At 39.8% G+C, this 22,129-nt stretch overlaps 1 protein-coding gene across 4 annotated transcripts in view; it reads left to right on the forward strand.

The window, feature by feature from the left end:
* The window catches only part of LIMA1 (LIM domain and actin binding 1), a 94,115-nt gene that overhangs the window by 53,277 nt on the left and 18,709 nt on the right, over positions 1-22,129 (forward strand). For all 4 annotated transcript variants that reach the window (XM_005877293.2, XM_005877295.2, XM_005877294.2 and 1 more), the window contains 3 exons: positions 7,998-8,465; positions 19,350-19,434; positions 21,063-21,211. In XM_005877293.2, the coding sequence (XP_005877355.1) occupies positions 7,998-8,465; positions 19,350-19,434; positions 21,063-21,211 (702 nt within the window). The remainder of the gene's footprint in view (positions 1-7,997; positions 8,466-19,349; positions 19,435-21,062; positions 21,212-22,129) is intronic.

Here is a 22,129-nt window from a genome sequence, read left to right on the forward strand (position 1 = left end):
AAGCCGGTTTCTGGGGTTTTGTTTAGCTTCTTATTTGCAACATAGTACATAGTTGCTTAGAGTTGCAGCTGAGAGGCCGGCAAGTGAGGCGGGGAACGTTGGAGTCTGCAGCAAGCAAGCCTCGTGCTCGCTTCAGTGCCTGGCTGCCGGCCGCCATCTTGGCTGACAGTTAATTTGCATATACTCACTGATTAACCAATGAAAAGGGTAGCGGTCGTACGCTAATTACCATGTTTCTCTTTTATTAGTGTAGATTGTAATGATTTAAGAAAGATATGATAATGGATTGGACTGGAGTAGTAGCCACATAGGTAATGAGAAGTGGTCAGGATTTATACTGAAGGTAAAGAGAAAAAGAAGAATCAAGAGTGGCAACAATGTTTTTGGACCAAACACTTGGGAAAATGCCATTAATTGCGATGAGGAAGACCGTAGTAAAAGCAGGTTTAGAGTAGAAGAAATATTAGAAGCTCAGTTTTGGACTTATTAAATATAAAAATTTTTATAGTTTTTTATCTAAATGGAGATGTCAAATAGGAACTTGGATGTACAAATTTAGAATTGGAAGAGATCTGGGCTGGAGATGAGAACAGATATATATCAACATGTCAGTGGTATTTAAAGATGCATGAGAAGCATGAGATTACCTAGGGAGGGAGTGTAGCTAGAGGGAAGTTCTGAGGACTGAGATGAAGGGTACCTTGTTGTTTAATTGGTTGGAGAGATAAGGAGGAACCAGCAAAGAAAACTGAAGGAGAGCAACTGGTGAAATAGCAGTGAAACAAGAGAATGTCAGGAGTCAAGTGAATAAAGTGTTTCTAAAAGGAGAGTTCTCAGCAGAGTCAAACACACAGGCTGACAATTGATGGTTGGACTTGGCAACATGAAGATCATTGGTCATCATGTGCTGTTGGGGAGTGGGATAGAGGCCTGATGGACTAGGTTCAACAGAAGTTGACACCATGAGTGTAAACAAACAATTATGGAGCATAAATTTATGGAGGAATAAGATGTGCTCCCTGCCTTCATGGGACTGTTCAGAGTTTGGAAAATAGAATTTATAATCCTAGTGTGATAAGTACCATATTAAAGAAATACTCAAGGTGCTGTGTTTTAATTTAGGAAAGATTTATAACCTGGGCTATGCCATGTCAAGGAAAGCTTCCCAGAAGTAGTGCCTGAGCGAGCCCGAAGGACAAATAGGAATTAGCTTTAAAAGTAGGGTAAAGGAGTGGCAGAGGAGGCAGCACATATACAATGTGGAGGTACAAGAGAACAGGCACCTTTGACAGTTGAAAAGGTAATTGTCACATTCATCAAGATAGAGAATTCATGGGGAAAAAAACAACAACACAGATTAGTCCGGGCCAGTGTGGCTCAGTTGGCTGAGCATTATCCTGTACACCGAAAGGTCTCTGGTTCAGGTTGTGGGTTCAGTCCCTGTCAGGGTGCATGCAGGAGGCAACCGATCGATATTTCTCTCACACATCAATGTTTCTTTCTCTCTCCCTCTCTCTCCTTTCCTCTCTATCTAAAAATCAATAAAAATATATATTGTTTAAAAAGAGTAAGGAAAGCGGGGGGTGGGGGGGACATATTAAAATGTGAGGAATGAAGGGAAGAGAAGGGAGACTTCAGCCTTAGATAAGGATGAGTGTAAGATGCCTGTAGGATTTCCAGGAGAATTAATAGGTAAGGAGAGAGTTATGGGTTATGAGTCATCAACAGATAGCAGGGGGCTGAAACCAGATTATCTACAGAGAATATGTACAGTGAGCAAAGAAGAGGACATAAGACAGAGGGACCTCGCTGTAGAAGAGAGGAACAGGGGAAGAGAAACCTATAAAGAAAATTGAGAAGTGGTCAGAAAAATGGGAAGAAATCTAGGAAAAGGGGGTATCACATACACTATGGAAGGAAGTAATTTTCAAAGCTGGGAGTAATCAGTAATATAAAATGCTGTAGAGAGATCAAAAAAATAAAGCAGAAGTGTCCATTGCACTTGACAATTGAGGTAAAAGGATGTGAACAAGAAATTAAAGAAGAAACAATAAAAAAAGAAAAAAAAAGAAGAAACAATAAACATGAAAAATGCTTAGCCTCACTAATAATCAAAGAAATTTAAAGTATTCATGAACTATAAATTGTAATGTAAACAGTTGGCAGATTTTCAAATGGATAATATTCAGTATGTGAAGAAGTATGAACTCATACACTGTTAGTGAGAAGTCAGGCAATACCTATTAAAATATTAAATATATTTCATACCCATTGATCCAGCATTTCTACTTTCAGCAATTATCACACACAAAAAAATCACAAGAAAAAGAAAATAAACTTAAAAGATACATATTGCAGGATTTTTTATAATACTGAAAACTTTAAAATAATTCAGATATTCATCAATGAAGGAATGATAAATTATGGTACATATATTCAGTAGGATATTGTGTTGTATATTATAATATATACTAGAGGCCTGATGCACGAAAATTCGTGCACTTGGGGGGGTTCCCCTCAGTCCGGCCTGCACCCTCTTGCACCCTCTTGCAGTCTGGGACCCCTCGGGGGATGTCCACCTGCTGGCTTAGGCCCGATACCCCAGGGAGTGTGCCTAAGCCGTAGTTGGACATCCTTAGCGCTGCTGAGGAGGCAGGAGAGGCTCCCGCCACCACCGCTGCGCTCGCAGCCACAGCTGTCAGCCCAGCTTGTGGCTGAGCAGATCTCCCACTGTGGGAGCATACTGACCACCAGCGGGCAGCTCCTGCGTTGAGCATCTGCCCCCTGGTGGTCAGTGCACGCCATAGCAACTGGCCGTTAGGGTCAACTTGCATATTACCCTTTTATTATATAGGATAGTATTACTATATGAGTAAGATTTCATGTACTGACATGGACAGATATCAAAAGTACATTAAATGATTAAAGCAAGGTACAGAACAGTAAGTATAGTATGATTTTATAAAATAAATATAGTTTATAAAAATAAGGGGGAAATTGAGAGCATATACACCAAAATATTGGCAGTGGATATCTTGGATGGGAGGGATGGGGATGTCAAATAGGGAAAATTATAGCATATTTTCAAGACATGTATGCACCAGTATACATTCCTATATTGATTGTGACTTTTTCCTCCTAATAAGTTTTTTTTATTACTTTTGTAATCGAGAAAAATAATATTAAAAGTAAAATAACAAAATGGAAATTTTTAAGAGGTAATTTGTGATCTTGATTAGTGCTACTTAAGAAATATTTTGGTAATAGAATTAGAGTGAATGGAAAATGATCAAGTGGAAATAGCAGCTACAGGTTTTGTGCTTTCAAGACACTTAACTCTGAAATGCAAGAGAAGCAATAACTAGAGGAAGACATAAAGTTGAGGAAGGGTTGCTATATTTTTTAAACAAACTTGTTATTTTGAAATAATAATGAACCTACAGTAGAGTTACTAAGATAGTATAGAGAGTTCCTATATACCTCCACCCACCTAGCTTCCCCTAAGGGTAACATCTTACATAACTATGGTACATTTATCAAAAATTAAGAAATTAACATTGGTGCAACACTATTAACTCAACTACAGACTTATTGGAGCTTACCAGTTTTTCCACTAATGACAGAGGGTTGTTTTTAAGATCCACTAGACTTGCAAGAAGTCTGAACTGTCTCTGGAGGAACAAGAAGTGTCCATATAAATTTATAGAAGTGACTAACCAGGTAAAAGAACACTTAAACATTCTACCATGAAAAGCAAGTTAGAGAAACATCAGGGAACAAGTAGGCAAATTTGTTCCTTTAGCAAATAGTGGGATAACCTAAATTTCCAAAAATTTACTCCTCGTTTTCTCTCCCTCTCCCATTTATTCTTAGGACCCAGAAACACAAACCATTAATACCACCACCAGTTATATTTCCAGGTTCCCTTCAAGCATGGAATATGCCAGTTCCTAAAATCTGTGCTGTCTGGGCACTCATCTCAAAATGACTGGCTATCACTTTTCTGAACAGCTCTCAGCCTAGGAATTTCTTCCCTTCCTTGGAGGCTGTACATCCAGGTAGTCCATGTTTCTAATCCCACTGCTGTATCCTACCAAACACCCGCCTGCTTTTTAAAAATATATATTTTGTTGATTTCAAAGAGTAGGGGAGAGAGATGGATGGTAGCTAGAAACATCAATGATGAGAGAGAATCATTGATAAGCTGCCTCTTGCACACCCTCCACTGAGGATCAAGCATGCAACACAGGCATGTGCCCTAACCGGCAATCAAACTGTAACCTCCTGATTCATAGATTGACGCTCAACCACTGAGCCACACTGGCGGGCCGGGCAAACATCCTCCTGCTTTTAATGTGAACATTCCCATGTCGATTTCAACATTAAAGCTCATTTGACCCAGCCTCTTCATTTTACAGGTGAGATAACTGAGACCCAAAGAGAGGAAGGGACTTATTCAAGGTCATACATCTCAGAGTGACAGAGTGAGGACTCACCCTAATTCCAAGTCAGATGCTCCTGCAGAAAGGACACTGTGTCGCATCTCTTTGGTGTTCCTGATCTGGATTCAGGCAGCCCATTAAGGTCTAGAGCAGCGGTTCTCAACCTGTGGGTCGCGACCCCTTTGGGGGTCGAATGACCCTTTCACAGGGGTCGCCTAAGACCATCGGAAAACACATATATAATTACATATTGTTTTTGTGATTAATCACTATGCTTTAATTATGTTCAATTTGTAACAATGAAATTGGGGGTCACCACAACATGAGGAACTGTATTAAAGGGTCGTGGCATTAGGAAGGTTGAGAACCACTGCTCTAGAGGCAGATCTGCCAAGATTCTCAGCCTTGCTGGGCAGAATGAACAGTGTGCTAGATGTCACTTTGAAAAAAGAGGCTATGTAGCCACCAAGGGCCCTTGAGAACTTGCAGCATCCTTGACTTCCCACTGCCTTATTCTGAGAAAATCGTTGGGAAAAAGTTAAAACCTTGATACAAATGACATCAACTAGAATCTTACTTTATTTTGTGTCCCACACCTACAGTGTAGAACAGTAGAGACTATAGAGAAAGTAGAAAGAACAGTGAGAGACATTAACCCAAGCTCAGGATTTGGGAGATGACTGGGTACTGTGGATGATCACCATTGTGAGATATGGCTTAAGGGGTAGAGAGGATCATCCATCTAATAATAATTACCACTTACTGGGTGCCTATTTATGTCAAATGCTACATTACATGCTTAATAAAGCCTCATTTATTCTCCACAATAGCCCTGTATGGTAGTTTCCAGAAATTAAGAAACTTGCCCAAAGTCACTTGGTTGGGTGGAGCTGTATTATACAAGTAATACATATTTATTGTAGAAAATAAAGAAAAAGAGAAGAAAATATAAGTGACCTATAATCCATTATCCAATGATAGCCCGGACTATCTTAGTCCAATACCCTTTTCACTGTGCTGACCAACCTGCTGTTAGCTGTCCTTTTTGTTCTGTACCTTCTTGCATCTCTTTCTTCCCCAGAAAGACTGTAGCCTCTGCTCCTTCCCCATCTGTGCTTCCCCCGGGTCCTAAAGACCTGGGCCCTTGGCATGACCTGGAAGTGCTGCCAGAAATGACTTAAGGGTGTGGGGCCTTTAATGCTGTCAGACCACACAGCCCTGCCCTTCCCCTTTTTGTCTCCACTCCAGCACTTTTGAACTTGTAGCCTTACGTGCTCCTTTTAATAAAAGAGCACATGTGCTCCTCCTTAAAATGCCCCCTAAGGGATGTTCTCCACCCAGGCCCTTGTTTGGGACACTGCTGGTATTCTATCACACATCCCTCTCTTCCTAGTCACCACGAGTAAGGTAGAAATGACCATTTTCAAGCTGCTTACAGTAACATCAGAATTATTTCATATTCTGTAGAACAGGGGTCCTCAAACTACAGCCCGCGGGCCACATGCAAATACAAATATTGTATTTGTTCCCGTTTTGTTTTTTTACTTCAAAATAAGATATGTGCAGTGTGCATAGGAATTTGTTCATAGTTTTTTTTTAAGCTGTAGTCCAACCCTCCAACGGTCTGAGGGACAGTGAACTGGCCCCCTGTTTAAAAAGTTTGAGGACCCCTGCTGTAGAAGCTTTTTTTGTGATATGAAGATGTCTAATTTTATTTTTATATTCATTTTATTACACAATGCGTACATATTTATTATAAGAAGAAAATACAAATGCCCATAATCCATGATTCAAGAGTAACCCATTAATTTCCTGATGTTTTTTTTCCAGAATACTTTTCTATGCTTATATTTAAAAAAATACATGTGTATTACAAAATGGAATCATGCTGTCTCATAATTTGCCTCTTTCCACTCAAAAGCATCTTATGAGCATCTTTCTATGTTAATAAATGTACATTGATCACATGATTTGTCTCTGAGAAAAGTAGTGTCCAGTTACCGAGGCAGAATGCCACTTTAATTCTCAGGGCTCCTGTCTGGGCAGGGCAAGGGCAAGGCAGGTAAAGTTGGAGACCAAGATGACTCATCCATTGTGTGGCAGGAGGTACACAGAGCCAAGAGTGCCGCTGGCAGTTAAGGTAGCACCAGCTTCCAGAGCTTTTTTTTTTTTATTCTCTCTTTCCCAACAAGAAAACTTTTCATGCTTCTTATATCTCTGATCCATACATGTTTCCGCCGAATCTTGTCAGCTAAGTTTTAACACTAAAATCAAGCAGTTGTTCTGTAACTTTTAAAAAAATCTTTATTAAAAGTATTACATATGTCCCCTTTTCACCCATTGACCCCATTAGCTCACCCCCACCCCTCAGGCTGTTCTGTAACTTGTTTTCAAGCCTTGTAGCTACTTGATGAAGTGGCTCTCAGCATGTGTTCAGAAGAGGAACAGGGAATCTTAATTCCCAATATAGCTGCTAATCCTGTTTAATTCCCCCAAAGTCGTTTACTACTAGGTGGTTTGCCTTTTCTTTCTCAATGGAAAGACGGGTGAGTCACAGACTACAGGAATGGAGGGCAAGAAGGTAGTGTTGGAATTTGTGGTTTGTTGGGAAGGTGGTGCTGCTCTATTTAGGAGTACTTTCAGAATATGCAACACTGAATTTTATTTAAACAAACATGTTTCCTCTGTTATTGTGGAACAACATTGACAGTTTCCGGGTTGTTTTCTATCTGTCTTATATTTTGAAATTAATTCCATTTTGACCCAGGTGAAAGTGAACTCTTCTGAGATATTTAAATATCTGTCCTTCAATCAAGAGAGTGGGTGTTGTTGCTTTCGTATGAAGCCTGGATATTTATCAGCCAAAGGATCTCTAAAATAGTGAATTTTCTGATAACTGAAAATTTACACATGGACAAACATGTAGAAAAGAGCAGAAAAAAATTAGATTTTTATGTAAAAATAAAACATGACTTTATATGCATGTAAATTGTCAGATATAATGAAATATTGTTTATGCAAATTTAAATTCCTACAAATAGTAGCAATCCTTGATGCTACTCCCCACAATTAATGTATTGTGTAGTTTCAGCTATATTGCATTTTTGTTTTTAAAATAATCAAAAAAGCAGGATACACCATATAATTTTGTGGCATGTCATGATGAACTTTTATTCGTGCATATTTACAGGGTTTAAAGTACCTGGTGTTTGCTTTTTCTTTCTCATTTCCCCCATTGATCTTTGGATAAAAAATCTCTTGTCTCCAGTGTAACTGTCATTAGATCTGGGCTCTCCTTTCTCCTCATTTTGTCCTTATAAGGCTATCCTGTTTTATCACTTCCTGCTTCAGCTCCTGACTTTTTCTCTCTTCCCCTCTCCCTCTCCTGGGTGGATGCTTTTTCTCCATGTGGCAGGGCTGTAACTGTTCACAGCTGTCTGAAACGCCAGTGGACCCGGGGCAGCTTGGAGTTTTAACTTTCATTTTACAAAGAACATCATGTTTGAATGTTTCAGCAGGCAAGTTATAACTGGCACTTACTTCTTATTCTTCTAGAACACCGAAAATCCCCCACAGCACTTTAGAAGGGGAATCCTGACTGCGTTAAAGAAGAAGTGGGAGAACCCAGTGCTGGGAGCTGAGTCTCACACGGACTCTCTGCGAAACAGCAGCACTGAGGTCAGACACAGAGACGACCATCCTCCTGCTGAAGTGGTGAGCAACTCTGCCTCCGGGGCCGAAGCTAACCGAGAGGAACAAGTCCATCCCAGAACTAGACTTGGATCACCTGCCGAAGCCCATATTCAGGATCCGTATCACCGCATTGAGGACAGTGAACCTCTAAAAGACCACTCAACAGGAAAGAACAAAATGGAAAACTGTCTAGTAGGAGAATCCAGGCATGAAGTAGGAAAGCCCGAAATCAGTGAAAATACAGAAGCTACAAACAAAATAGAGAAATATAATGTCCCGCTGAACAGGCTTAAGATGATGTTTGAGAAAGGCGAACCATCTCAAACCAAGGTAAGGACTGGGAGCATTTAAAACTCGATACAATCGATTCACCTAAGCAAAGCTGGTTTTCTAATCCAGACAGTTTGAATAGTGTGGAGCATGTGGTCTGCATGTCTTGAATCAAGTTCAGTGAGTTAATTAAAAATCTTGAATTATTTGCATAGATGGTAAGATTTGTGAGGTTCCCACCCAATTTCTTGTGAAATCAAGCTCACACAGGGCTTCAGGTTGATGTCTTAGAAAGGAAGAGAGTTTGATGTCAATGTGATTTTGTGTTTTTGTAAGCTTGCCCTTTTAATTTGTCTTCCTGTGTCTTTTGTCATCTGTCGGTTTGGGGGGTGGAATTACTGCTGAAGCGTTCTCTTGGACACAGCTGCAGGCTGAGTGTTAGGGCCAGAGTTTAACGTTAAGACTGAGGCTTAGTTGTCTCTGCTAGCTGAATCCTTTCTCCTCTTCTCAACTTCCTCATCTGTGCCTTCCAACAAATGTTTTCTATCAGCTAAAATCCTCTCCCAGGAAAAATCAATGAAGATAGCCAGACTAGCTGTAGCCTTCAGGATTTTTGACTTGCAAATGCACAGGGTTGCATTTTCCTACAACTGTTAATGAAATTTGATCCTTCGTGTGGATTGCAGACCAGGTCCCCAGAGGGAATTACTTAACTAGAAAATGAGTTACATATGCTGGTGACTTATAACACAATCCAAGGGCTGCAGAACTGGTAAATTTTTCCAGTTTTCTCATACTTTCCTGCATATCTGGCTTTGTACACGAGGATGGTTTGTTATAACAGTCATTATAATGAAATAAACAGATATGATGGGTAGCAAAGCCATCATTTACTTTAGATTCCATCTAGATGGGAATGCTGAATTTTTAAAACTAAATATTTGGCCCAAATCCCTATATTTGTGGTAATGGTATGGAGCGTTCTTTCTGAGATAAAAATTAGATAACTATCCTAATCCTCAATTATATATGGGGTGACTTAGTCAGTTTCTTCCCATAACTTACAGTTCCTGGAGCTTTCCTGCCTAGAAACATTCTTGAGTGTTTAGGGCTCATCTATTTGAGAATGTAGAAAGAATTTTTAAAGATTTTCAAACCTAGAACCCTGCTCTGTAAATGAGTTTTAGCTCCATTTTAACACTGAAACCAGCTGGCAAGAGATGTAACCACAAAGCAGTTTTACAACTTTTCTTAAACTCTCATCCTTCCCAACTTTTAGTCTTCTCGGCCTGCCAACTCCCTCTTTCTTCTTTATGGTCTTAATAAAAAAAATTTTTAAATTTAAATGGGAAAAAGAATTTTAAATGGAAGGAAAAAAATGTCAGAAATCCTAAATAGAGAGGAAGGGGCTTTGTTGTGACTCAAAGCGCCATTGTAAGTCTCCTCCTCACAGACCCTGCTAAGGGGCAGAACAGCTGATGTCATGCCAGCACACACAATGTAGGTTCAGTGCAAAAGGCTGCTGCATGTCAAAACTGGCCTAAGGTGGGAAATGACTGGGATTGCAGCAAACAAAAATGCTGATTATGTGTAAGGATCTGGTGAGAGACTTCTTTCTCATAAGTGCCTGCTGAGAGATGGGTCAGAGCAAGCCTGTCTCTTTGTGGCTGGTCAGAGTGGAGAAAACATTCCTGATATAAAGGACTGTGACCCCCCAGCCCAATTTCATAGGCACTGAGCAGCTAACGGTCTAGGAAGATTGGGGGTGGGGTGATGGTTGTCCTAAGATTAGACTTTTTAAAGTGCCTTTTTAAACTTCTGGAATAAATAGTCATTTGTCACTTAATGAACTGCTCAGGGCGTATAATACACAGCAGCCCTTGGTTTTATTAGCTGTTTCTAAATAAGTAGCATTATCCATGTTGGAAACAGTATAGATTACTTTTAAAAGTTTTGTCTAATATTTCAGTAAAACTGTTAAAAATTTTGTCTACTTTAGGCTAAGGAATAACTAGCTTGAAACTAGGTTATGGTTATTGTTAACATAATTTCTTTTTTTTAAAAATATATTTTATTGATTTTTTACAGAGAGGAAGGGAGAGGGATAGAGAGCTAGAAACATCGATGAGAGAGAAACATTGACCAGCTGCCTCCTGCACACTCACTCCCTACTGGGGATGTGCCCGCAACCAAGGTACATGCCCTTGACTGGAATCGAACCTGGGACCTTTCAGTCCGAAGGCCGATGCTCTATCCACTGAACCAAACCGGTTAGCCTTGTTAACATAATTTCAGCTTTAATAAGGATAAGGCAATTTAATTAATTTGTTGTTCCACTTATTCATGCATTCCATGATTTTCTTGTATGTGCAGGGATCGAACTGCATCCTTGATGTATCTGGAGGACGCTGTGTTGTAGGTGGCTGGAAAGGCACCATGTGCCTGACAGGTGGGCTCAGACCAAACTGGGTTCAGCAACCTCGGTACTTGGGTCCTGGCTAGGAAAGAATTCAGAGCAAGACCCAAACTATAAGAGAATATTTATTGGGTAAATTACAGAAGTAGAAAAAGTAATTCCTAGAAGAAATAGGTTTAGGAAACAAGTTCTAGAGGTAAAGGAAGGGCCCTTGGAGCTTGGAGTGAGGAAGCTAATTGAATCGTGGCGGGAGTGGCACTGCGTCCTCCCTCCTTAGTGTTTTAAGGGTGGAGATTTTTGGGGAGGTCCCAGGGGAAGATCTTAATAGAACATGTCCAGGTGTGTCCATTCAGGGTTGTGGTCTCCACTGGTTGATTGGCTGGCACCAGGACAGGGGGTCATTATTCCATGCAGCTGGTCCTGAGGTCAGCCTTGGCTGGTTTTGTTACTTATCTGGGCCTGGAGTTACAACTGAGGCCTAGATGTTATCTCTAGGGAGGAAAGGTCAGGGCATCCAAACCTCATGACCAGTAATATGCTGAGGAAGTAAAGTCATCCTGGGGGCAAAGTCCTCCTCTACAATTGATTGTCCCTTGCTAGGCACCTGGGGCTTTCCACCTGGTGACCTTCTGTACCTGGCCCATTGTCCTTGCTCTGCTCATGTTTGTCTGCCTACAACATAACCAACAGAGCTACCCGACCAGGGCCTCATGGTATATTTTAATTCTTCTAGTTAGTCACATTTTAGTTATGTTAACTTGTTTTACATTACGAAGGTAAAATACTACATTGGCTGAAATAAACATGGAAATTTCCCTTGTCCCACCCCCTTTTCACTTCTTTGCTACTTCTCTCCTTAGATCTCTGAACCCATGAATTTCCCTTAGAATTTCTGTTCCTCTTATTATCAGGATCATTATATGAATGGCTACCATCAAAAAACCAACAAAACTTCACTTGTTAATATGAGAGAACAACTATCCTTCTTCAAACAGTCCAACATTTTTGTGGTTTTCCTAAGTTCTTGGAAGTGACACTGAGTATTTTGTGTAGCTTTATATAACGCTGGTACATACCAGTGTGTATGTGTTGGTGTAGTGGAGCAAGCCCTTGAGAAAATAAGGAAAGTAAACTAAACTCTGATCTGTGGTCATCAGCTATTTTATCTATAACCAACGAATCTATAATCTACATCAAAGAAGCATTTTATATTTGCCTTCTTGAAGAATGGGTAGGTGTCTATAGGGAATCTCTACATTGTTATAAAATTACCCATGACATTTTATCTTCTCTTTTCATGGTTAATAATTGCATGTGTTCCTTTATCAACTTAATGTCATATTAATAAGATTTTTTCTTCTGCTTTCTTAATGTCTCAAGTAAATTATTTGGAATTAAATTCCAAGAAGAATACAGTTTTGAGGATGTTCATAATTGGTATAATTTGCATATTTTTAAATCATAATTTTAAGATGGGCTTAGAGAAGAAAGGGATTTGACAAACTCATCATTACAGTGGTCATCCTAGTGTAGGGTAGTATATCTTTAATTTGCCTACCAGAGAATTATAAATCTTAAATTGACCCAGCATCCTACCTCCATTAGATACATTGCTAATGCTTTAAGTACAGATAACTGGTTTTGTTAAATAAACACAAGAATTATCCTTGTTTTTCTATCAATGCCATCTTTCTCGTATATCTTATTAAAACTAAATTTTTGCTGATTTATTATTATTCACTCTTGAATAGTTTATAGCTTCTTCTATGATTTCAAATGTAAAGAATAACCTCTGTATAGTGGATAATTTCTCACAAAGACCTCATACTAGTATAAATAAGTTTTATTTATCCCTACTTAGTAACTGAGTAACTGTTTGGTCTTTTGTGGTAAGATGATAATGACCCACGTATAAAGGTGCCAGTCAAGGAATTCTGATCTTTTTCACTGTTTGTTGCCCTAAATAGCTGTCCTTGATGTGCCAGCTGGTGACCAGTCATCTCTTTTCTGCTTACTTTCATGCCAAATAACTACTCAACTGGTTTCTAACTGGTTTTCATTACAATAAAACATGTTGAAAAGTAATAGCAGGAAACTGGAACATTCTCTAAGCAATGTTGGCTACATTAGAGTTTGGAGGGGTCAGAAGGACATCATTTGCCTCCCAAATATTTACCACCTTTGTCTTCTTGCTATTGGACTCAATCCTGGATTAGACATGGTGTACATCCAGACGAATGTATTAGTCATTTCCTCTAGCCTTCTGACTTATCAATGAGTTACAAGGTGTGAGAAATACCTATCATGTTCATAATCCAGCTCACTGCTCTGAGGCAGTAAAGATATTAAAATCTATATTTTATAGATAGAAATAGCCAAGGTCAGAGGGCTTAACTGATATACCCAATGTCCTGTGGCTGATTAATGTCAGAACAAGAACTGAAATTGTGTAGTACCCTTTCTACCATATTATACTATCTTCATGAATATTATAATAACTGTTTATTGGATAAAAGCAACTGGCCATGGCCTTATACAATTTTGAAATCTAAGGAAATTAAAACATCAAGAGCTGTATTCTCAAAGAATTTAGCTCTCTATCATTTCTATTCACTCATTTTATAGTCTCTTAACTGAATAAAAAACATGAGGGCAATGAAGAGAAGAAATACATTATAATACAGCAGATTTGTACTAAAACTCTTAAGTTAGAAGCTTATGGTTTGGGGAGGTTTGGTTTTCTTATATAAATGAAATAGTCATCTGAACAATTTCTCTCTCTCTCTCTCTCTCTCTCTCTCTCTCTCTCTCACACACACACACACAGTAAACCAGAAAGGAGAAGAAAAAGCCAAGTAAACCAGGAAAAAAGAGTAACCATCATCAGTTGTGCACAGTAATATCTTTATCATTGCATAACTAGTTTTTACATGGTTTTAGTCATTGTATACTCACTGTTTTGTATGCTTATGCTTTATCTTTTTGTTTGGTCTTTCTTATATAGACCTTTCTGTATATCTTTCTAGTTCATGTAGTTATCCTTTTATGGCAACATGGTATTTTATTATACTGTTTAAGCATTCCCCAATAATTAGGTTCTTTTTTAGCCTAATAAAAAAGCTCTGAGCACGCCCTAACCGGTTTGGCTCAGTGGATAGAGCATCAGCCTGTGGACTCAAGGGTCCCAGGTTCGATTCCGGTCAAGGGCATGTACCTTGGTTGCGGGCACATCCCCAGTTGGGAGTGTGCAGGAGGCAGCTGATTGATGTTTCTAACTCTCTATCCCTCTCCCTTCCTCTCTGTAAAAAATCAGTAAAATATGTTTTTAAAAAAAGAAGAAGCTCTGAGCATCTTAGCAGAAACATTTTGTTTTAGTTATTTGGAATGTTGTCATGATCAAAAAATATAATTTATTAACTATTCTTCTTATATATTTTCAGCTTGTTCTCAAAGACTATATTATTTTATAACATCCGTAGCACAATCTGAGGACATAGTCAATTATCCAGCACCTCATCAGCATTGATTTTACCATTTTTATCTGTTTATATTAATTTAATAAGTATGAAGTAATGCCTGGCTGGTGTTGGTTGAGTGTTGTCCCATGTACCCAAGGGTCACCAGTCAGGGGATCATCCTGGTCAGGGCACATGTGCATGTTGTGGGTTCAGTCCTCGTCGGGGTGCATGCTGAGGCAGCTGATCAATGTTTCTCTCCCTCTCCTTTCCTCTCTAAAATCAGTAAAGACATTTAAAAAGTAGGTATGAAGTATTACCTCTCCTTCCTTTTCTTTTTTTTTCTAATTGTAAGAGTAACACATAATTTTTGTAGAATGCTTAGAAATACAGAAAATGGAGAGAAATCCCACCACTGGAGATGAGTGCTCCTTCTCTATGTGTTCTTTTATTTAAATTAGGTCTATTTTTTCTAAGAAGGTCCTTGGAGAAGGCAATGTTTATCTCACAGTACTTTGAGAAGTTAAGGCCAGGTTTTATCTATACCCTCTGATAACCATTCATAGTTCAGCAAAGTCTCATTTTTCCCTAAAAGATATCCTTCCTCCACCCTTGACTTTGGAGGGATGAGAGTCTGCAGGAAGGTCAAAGTTGAAAGGTTGAAGGAAGTGGCTGAGAGAGGTAGGAGCCTATTAGTAAATTAAGGTGTTGAAAAATCAACTTTTAAAGAGAACTTTTTCTGAAAATAGGGTGGAGGGGGCAGGAAATCTGCTTTTTACTTGACATTTGGGACCTAACATTTTATTTCTTAAAAAAAAAAAAAAAATTCCAGAGAAAAGAAATTCCACGGACCATTGGCTAAAAACTCCAAACTCTTATTCTATTATTTGTACATGGATTTGATGTGTTTATGGATTCACAGAGAATGTTTACATAGAGTTACTGCAGTCAGCTGACAGGAAGGAGGACATGTGGGGTGGGGGTAGGTCAAGCCATAGGAAATTCCAGAGAGTCTTCAAGTGTCTTGTCTTTTCTTAACAGATTTTGATGGTTAAGGCTCCCTCAAATGTCTGAATAAAAAGGGCTGAAATGCGAACAAATGTGTTACAGAAGAGTGTTTCTGTATCACAATTCCTGTTTTTTTCTTTCTGTGTTCCTCTACTTCCTTGAGAAATATTGGAGGAAACCCCTCCTTCTTCCTGTGCTTCAGATTACCACTTTTAAAACGAGGGTCATAAAATTCATAGTAAATGCATTTGAATTGCATTTGTTATTCTGGATATTTGAGTGGTTTGGAGGTGAAAAGGCATTTAGAAAATGCTTAGTGCTTCACCTGGGATCTCATTAAAAGCAGCCTCAGATCTGTATTCCTCCTCAGAACCAGTATCAGTGTAACTTTGATTTCCAGAGACATTTCTGTTTTTCTCTAAGGCCAAATAGCTTTGCACAGTCACCTTTTTAGTACTTGGAAAAAAGATACTAAGGTATTGATACCCTCATGAGCCAGAAGGCTTTTCTTTTTCCTAAAGGCTCTTTATTTAACCCAAAGATTTAAATGAAAAGCTAACAAAGATTGGAAATTTTATGCATTTAAAACCAAAGAAAGGCTCAGCCCTGGCAGGGCATATGTACTGGTTCTAAATGGCCTTGCTCCCAGTAACACCAGTGCAGGGCCTTCCCACGTGACTGTAAGTACAGACAGAAAACTGAACACTCAGCAGATTACGAATGTAACACATACTCTTTGATTTTTAAAAAAATATATTTTTATTGATTTCAGAGAGGAAGGGAGGAGAGAGAGATAGAAACATTAATGATGAGAGAGAACCATTGATCGGCTGCCTCCTGCATGTCCCCTACTGGGAATTGAGTCTGCAACCTGGGTATGTACCCTGACCAGGAATCAAACCGTGATTTCCTGGTCCATAGGTCGATGAGCAACCACGCCAGCCAGGCCACAAACTCTTTGAATTGTACTGGAACTTTACCTTGACAGGATGTAAGTATTTGAAATATTGCTCTAGTATTAAGAATGCAGAACTTGTTTCCTTTCAGTTTAAAAAAAAAAAGTGTATTTTCAGGCTTTCTCTCTTTTTGAGCCTTGAAAATTCTAATTTTTATAGTGATCATCTTACAGTGCAGCAGCATTTGTGACACATCTTTGGAATTTCCTTTACTTTAATTATCTGCAAATGAGAAATGTTTTGAAAACAGAAAAAAATATGTATGGGAGGGTATCCTGCCAAATTTATCTTTTTCCTTTGGCAAGTGATATTCATTTCCAGATTGGGGGCTGCTCCCGGAGCAACAGGAGGTTGCATCATATGAGTTACGTGGATGTGATTAATGATGCAGCTGACCTGAGTATAATGTGGCAAAGTTAGAGTTGCTACAGCTTATATTGGTTTTTATTAAATACTAGAGGCCCGGTGCACAAAAATTTGTGCACTGGCGGGGGCGGGGGGCGTCCCTAAGCCCCACTTGTGTCCTCTCACAGTCTGGGACCCCTCAGGAGATAACCACCTGCTGGCTTAGGCCTGCTCCCCGGTGGCAGATGGCGGGCCCGATCCCTAGGTGCCTGCCCCACCTTCCCAGGTCGTGCACAGGGCAGGGCCGATCAGGGGGTTGGGGTGCAAGAATAGGGCTTCCTCGGGCCGATTGTGCCGCCAAGCCCTGCCGCCCAGGGCCGCACACGGGAGTCCCGGCTGGGGGTGGGGCTTAGGTGGTGTGATTGCGCCACCAAGCCCCGCCGCCCAGGGCCGCACACAGGGGTCCCAGCTGGCGGCGGGGCTTAGGCGGCACACAGGGGCCCGGATGGTGGCTCGCGCTGGCCCGCCCTGCCTGAAGTATGCAAATTAGCCGCCATCTTTGTTGGGGGTTAATTTGCATATCGCGCTGATTAGCCAATGGGAGGCATAGCGAAGGTATGGTCAATTACCCTTTTTGTCTTTTATTAGATAGGATAGATTCAGGGAGCATTTGAGATTTTGCTCTCAGGTATATGTCATCTGTTTTGGCTCAAACAAACTCATAAAAATAAAATAGATTCAACTAGCCCAGCCAGTGTGGCTCAGTGGTTGAGTGTTAACCTATGAACCAGGATGTCACCATTTGATTCCCAGTCAGGGCACTTGCCTGGGTTGTGGGCTCCATCCCCAGTAGGGAGTGTGCAGGAGGCAGCAGATCAATGAGTCTCATCATTGATGTTTCTGTCTCCCTCTCTCTTCCTCTCTGAAGTCAATAAAAATATTTTTATTTTAAAAAAGATTAAATAGCAAAGCTTATTTAAATAGCAAAGCTTATTTGAGGTAAATTATATTAATTGTATATTGAATTTGCAAGAAACTATATTCTTTTTGGTATGGCACAAGCAAACCAATCCTTGGCTCTGACTTCGGAAGTGGTATGTTTTTTTACTGGGGGGGTGTGGGGGGACTTAAAATAACTGATAGTTCAGTCTTAAACTTTATTGTTGAGTTAATTAATCCATTGAACTTAGAGGTTTAATAGCTATTTACTAATGTAGAATTCAAAAGGGTACTAAGTCTGATCTGTTATACTGGATTTCAGTTATCTTTTCTACTATCTTTTCTATCTATGTTATCTTGAGATGTAAATGATAGGATGTGGTTGAAGGCTCTCATTACAATCTGAATAAACACGACATGCTGCATACTATGGAAACCTTCTGTGCCTTTCTGTTGAGTCACTTTTCCAGGCTTAAAAATTATAATTTATAATTTTAATTAGAGATCTACCTTAGATAGGAGAGATAGAAATATAGTGATTTACAGGAATCACAAAATACTTTACTCAAAAAAAAAAAAGTGTATCGTTCACTTTTCCATTTTTAAAAAAAAGGCATAGTCTCTTGCCCTCAGTAAGCTTCCAGTCCAGTAGAGGAACACACAGCAGTTTGATAAGCATTGTCATGGAAGTGTAACGAGGTACTTGGGTACAGAGGAACAACTACTGAGATTTATGTAGGACAGGTAGGACAGACTTCATAGAGGGAAAGTTGCTTAGTTTACAGAGTCTTGAAGGAACAAGCATTTGCTAGACAACAGAAGGATAAAACGGTAATTCAGGTAGAAGGAACTAACTTACAATATCATGGACTTCACAACAGTTTGCTTTTCCTGGAGGGTAAAGGGTGAGGAAGAGGATATACCCAGAAAGGGGAGGTAGGGGCCAGATCTAGAACTGGTCTTCTGTGACATACTAAACACTTTAGATTTAATTCAAGGAGTGATCAGGAATCCTTAAAGAATTTTAAACAGGCCTGGCCGGCATGGCTCAGTGGTTGAGCATCAGCCTATGAACCAGAAGGTCACAGTTCGATTCCCTGTCGGGGCACATGCCCTGGTTGTGGGCTTGATCCCCAGTAGGGGGTGTGTAGGAGGCAGCTGATCCATGCTCTTCTCTCTCACCACTGATGTTTCTCTCTCTCTCTCTCTCTCTCTCTCTCTCTCTCGCTTTCCCTCCCTTCCTCCCTCCCTCTCTGAAATCAATAAAAATATTTTTTAAAAGAATTTTGAACAGGAGAGTAACATAAATTATATTTGGGGATAATTGCTTTGTATTACTTGGGATAATGGCAGCATCATAGAGACTTGATTGGAAGGTAGAAGAGCCAGTTAGAAAGGTAATCAGTAGTCCATCCACTGTAGCAGCAGCAGAGATAAGGTAGAACGTGGAAGGGAAACAGCCGATATTGCCGTCAGGACTTGGCACTTTGGAGACATATGTCATTGTCATCTGGGACATGAAGATTCCCTTCAATGATGTTTAAATTACGAGGCTTTCTGGTTAAGCTGGTTAGGTACTGATCATTTGCAGAGAGATATAACCTTGATAGAGTTAACTTATTTTTCCCTGGGCACTTGTGAACATGTAGTGCTTGATACTGATAATATGGAAAATATATTCTGTGGAATATACAAACAAATCTAAAATTTAATCTCTTCTGGATTTTTATTTATAAAGGAGATTTGCAGTCCTCCTTTTTGAACATTGCATCAAGATTTCCCATCTTCTACCAAAATTTATTGCTTGGTTTTGTTTTCCAAACAGATTCTTCGGACCCAAAGCCGAAGTGCAGGTGGAAGGAGGATCTCTGAAAACAGCTATTCTCTGGATGATTTGGAAATAGGGCCAGGTAAGCAGAGAGTTCCATGTGCATGACGTTCTCTGGGAAGTACTCTTCAGTAAACACTATCTTTTGGCCTCAACACCAATGCTTTTGAAGGAAGAGTGGTACAAATTACATGGAAGTCTATCTGTTAGATACTATTATGGAGAGATGCATGGGTTGTCTTTCTCCATTGCTAGTGGGAGTGAGGTATCCCTTTCCCCATTGGGTGTTGCGTACTTATGATATCGAGAAAAATAATTTTCTGAGACTTGCATGGGAGGATGAGTGACTTTTATTTGAATGTAATTATGTCCTTGGGTTTCCAAAGTTCCATTTCCCTTAATCCAGTCATGGAAGACGTGCAGCTGGGGATTCAGTAGAGCTAGAAGCAAAGCCAATGTCCAAAGTTTCCTTTCCCTGGTGGAATTGGGTGCGGATTAGCATCAGGCTAGTTGCAGTGCATCAGTCCATTGTGTGGGGTCCACATGGCCCATGGCGAATGCAGGAGTGTGAGAGTCCCGCAAGGCAGGAGTTAAACACGAGCAGGCAAGAGGCAAGAGTGCGAACCAAGCCCGGCCGGCTGGCAAGGGCTGGGCAGTGGTTGAAAGTCGACCCTGTGAAGCAGGAGGTCACAGATTCCTGGTTGGGGCACATGCCCAAGTTACGGGCTTGATCCCCAGTGTGGGGCATGCAGGAGGCAGCCAATCAATGACTCTTCTCTCATTAATGTTTCTATCTCTCTCTCCCTCTTCCTTCCTCTCTGAAATCAATATAAACATATTATTTTTTTTTTAAAAAAAGAGTGTAAACCAAGACAGTGAACTCCTTTGTTTAGGAGCTTAGCTATCCCAAGTCTTCCCAGGCTTGCTCTGGCTACACTACTCTGGCCAGTGATCTGTTCCCAAGTGTGTCTGACAGACAAGAACCTTTCCTTTATCACCCAGACTTGACTGGGCATGCATTTGAACTGCAGCTTCCTGGCAAAACTGTACAAATGAGTATAATATTTGGCCTTCCCTTTGCTCCTTTCCTACTAATTAATAATTAGGTTAAATTACAACAGTATCAATACAAGCCATTCCCAAATGTCATTGCTCTCCACAAACAGCTTCTCTGTGTTTTTAATCCATCCTTGTTAGTGGTAACCTGTGGTAAACATCTGGTACCTTTGCAGGATTCCAAAGGAAGTGCTACAGAGAATTTTGGCTCCATGGTCATTTGAGGCTTGAGGGGCTCTCGTGGATGGGCAGTATCAAAATTGGTTATCCTGATCCCTGGCCAGATAGCTCAGTTGGTTAGAGAATTGTCCCCATACACCAAGGTTGTGGGGTCTGATCCCCAGTCAGGGCACATACAAGAATCAACCAATGAATGTATAAATAAAAGTGGAATAACAAATTGATGTTTCTCTCTTTCTCTCTCTCTCTCTCCCTAAAGTCAATAATAAAAAAAAATTTGTTTAAAGATGGGTTATCTGTACTACCAGTGATAACAAAACACCTCAAGGGTGGAATTATTATGTTTTGAAGGGCATATAAGGGTAAATAGAAGAAATTTATTTCATTACATTACAATAGCCCCAAATTGAGAATCTTGAAACCACTAAAGTCATATTTTATCTTCTAATAAAGCATCTTTTTGCATACTTCCAGGTCAAGTGTCAACTTCTGCATTCAATTTGGAGAAAAGTGAGACTAGGCGAAACCTGGAGATCCCACGCCTGTCAGAAACCTCCATAAAGGATCGAATGGCCAAGTACCAGGCAGCTGTGTCCAAACAAAGCAGTTCCACCAACTACACAGTATGTGTTCTGCATCATTCATTCATTTATTCATTCATTTCTTAATCCAGCAAATGGTCACTGGGCACAGGAACTAGAAATGTCACCAGACCCTGACTTGTGAGCCCTGGCTCCTTCCCTCAGCCTCCCAGCCCCCATTCCCTTTTCACAGAGATCCTACGCTAGCTTTATTTCCATCCCTACCATGTTCTGTCCTGTCCTTGCTTTCCTAGGCCTCATTCCCACCCCACTCATTTTTTGTATGATGTTACCATTCAGTAATGTCATAGAGTTTTTCTGTCTCTTCTGCTTAATCTTGTTGTTAAAGAAGTATTTTATTAGTTTTTACAGAAACATCTATTTTTATTTCTGTTTTTTGATGAAAGAAAGGGCAAATGGTGTAGATATATTTGACATTAATATGGGTGGGTTTTTTTGCAAATTTTTATTGATATATAATTCATATGACATAAAAATCACCATTTTAAAGTATAACAACTCAGCAATTTTTAGTATATTCACAAGGTTGTGCAACCATCCCCACTGTCTAATTCCAGAACATTTCCATCATCCCAAAAAGAAACCCCATGCCTGTGCATCACTTCCAATTCCTCCAGCAGCCACTAATTTACTTTCTGTCTTTATGGACTTGCCTATTCCAGACATTTCTTATAAATGAAATTATATAGTATACAGCCTTCTTAATCTTTACTCCTTGTGATGTAATGATTTTCTAAAAAAATTGGAATAGTGGATGAGAAAAGGGGAGAGAAATGACAAGATGATGTGCTCAGTAAGAACAAAAAGTTGGTCTTCTAAATAAAATGGAGGGTTTTTCTATTTTATACTTACCTAGGCTTAACTGGCAGGATGCCACTATGGCACTGCTTAATTGAAGTTGCCTTTTAAATGCCATTTATTCATATGTACACATGCATA

Source organism: Myotis brandtii, unplaced genomic scaffold, assembly GCF_000412655.1.
Source record: "Myotis brandtii unplaced genomic scaffold, ASM41265v1 scaffold517, whole genome shotgun sequence".
Taxonomy (NCBI): Eukaryota; Metazoa; Chordata; class Mammalia; order Chiroptera; family Vespertilionidae; genus Myotis; species Myotis brandtii.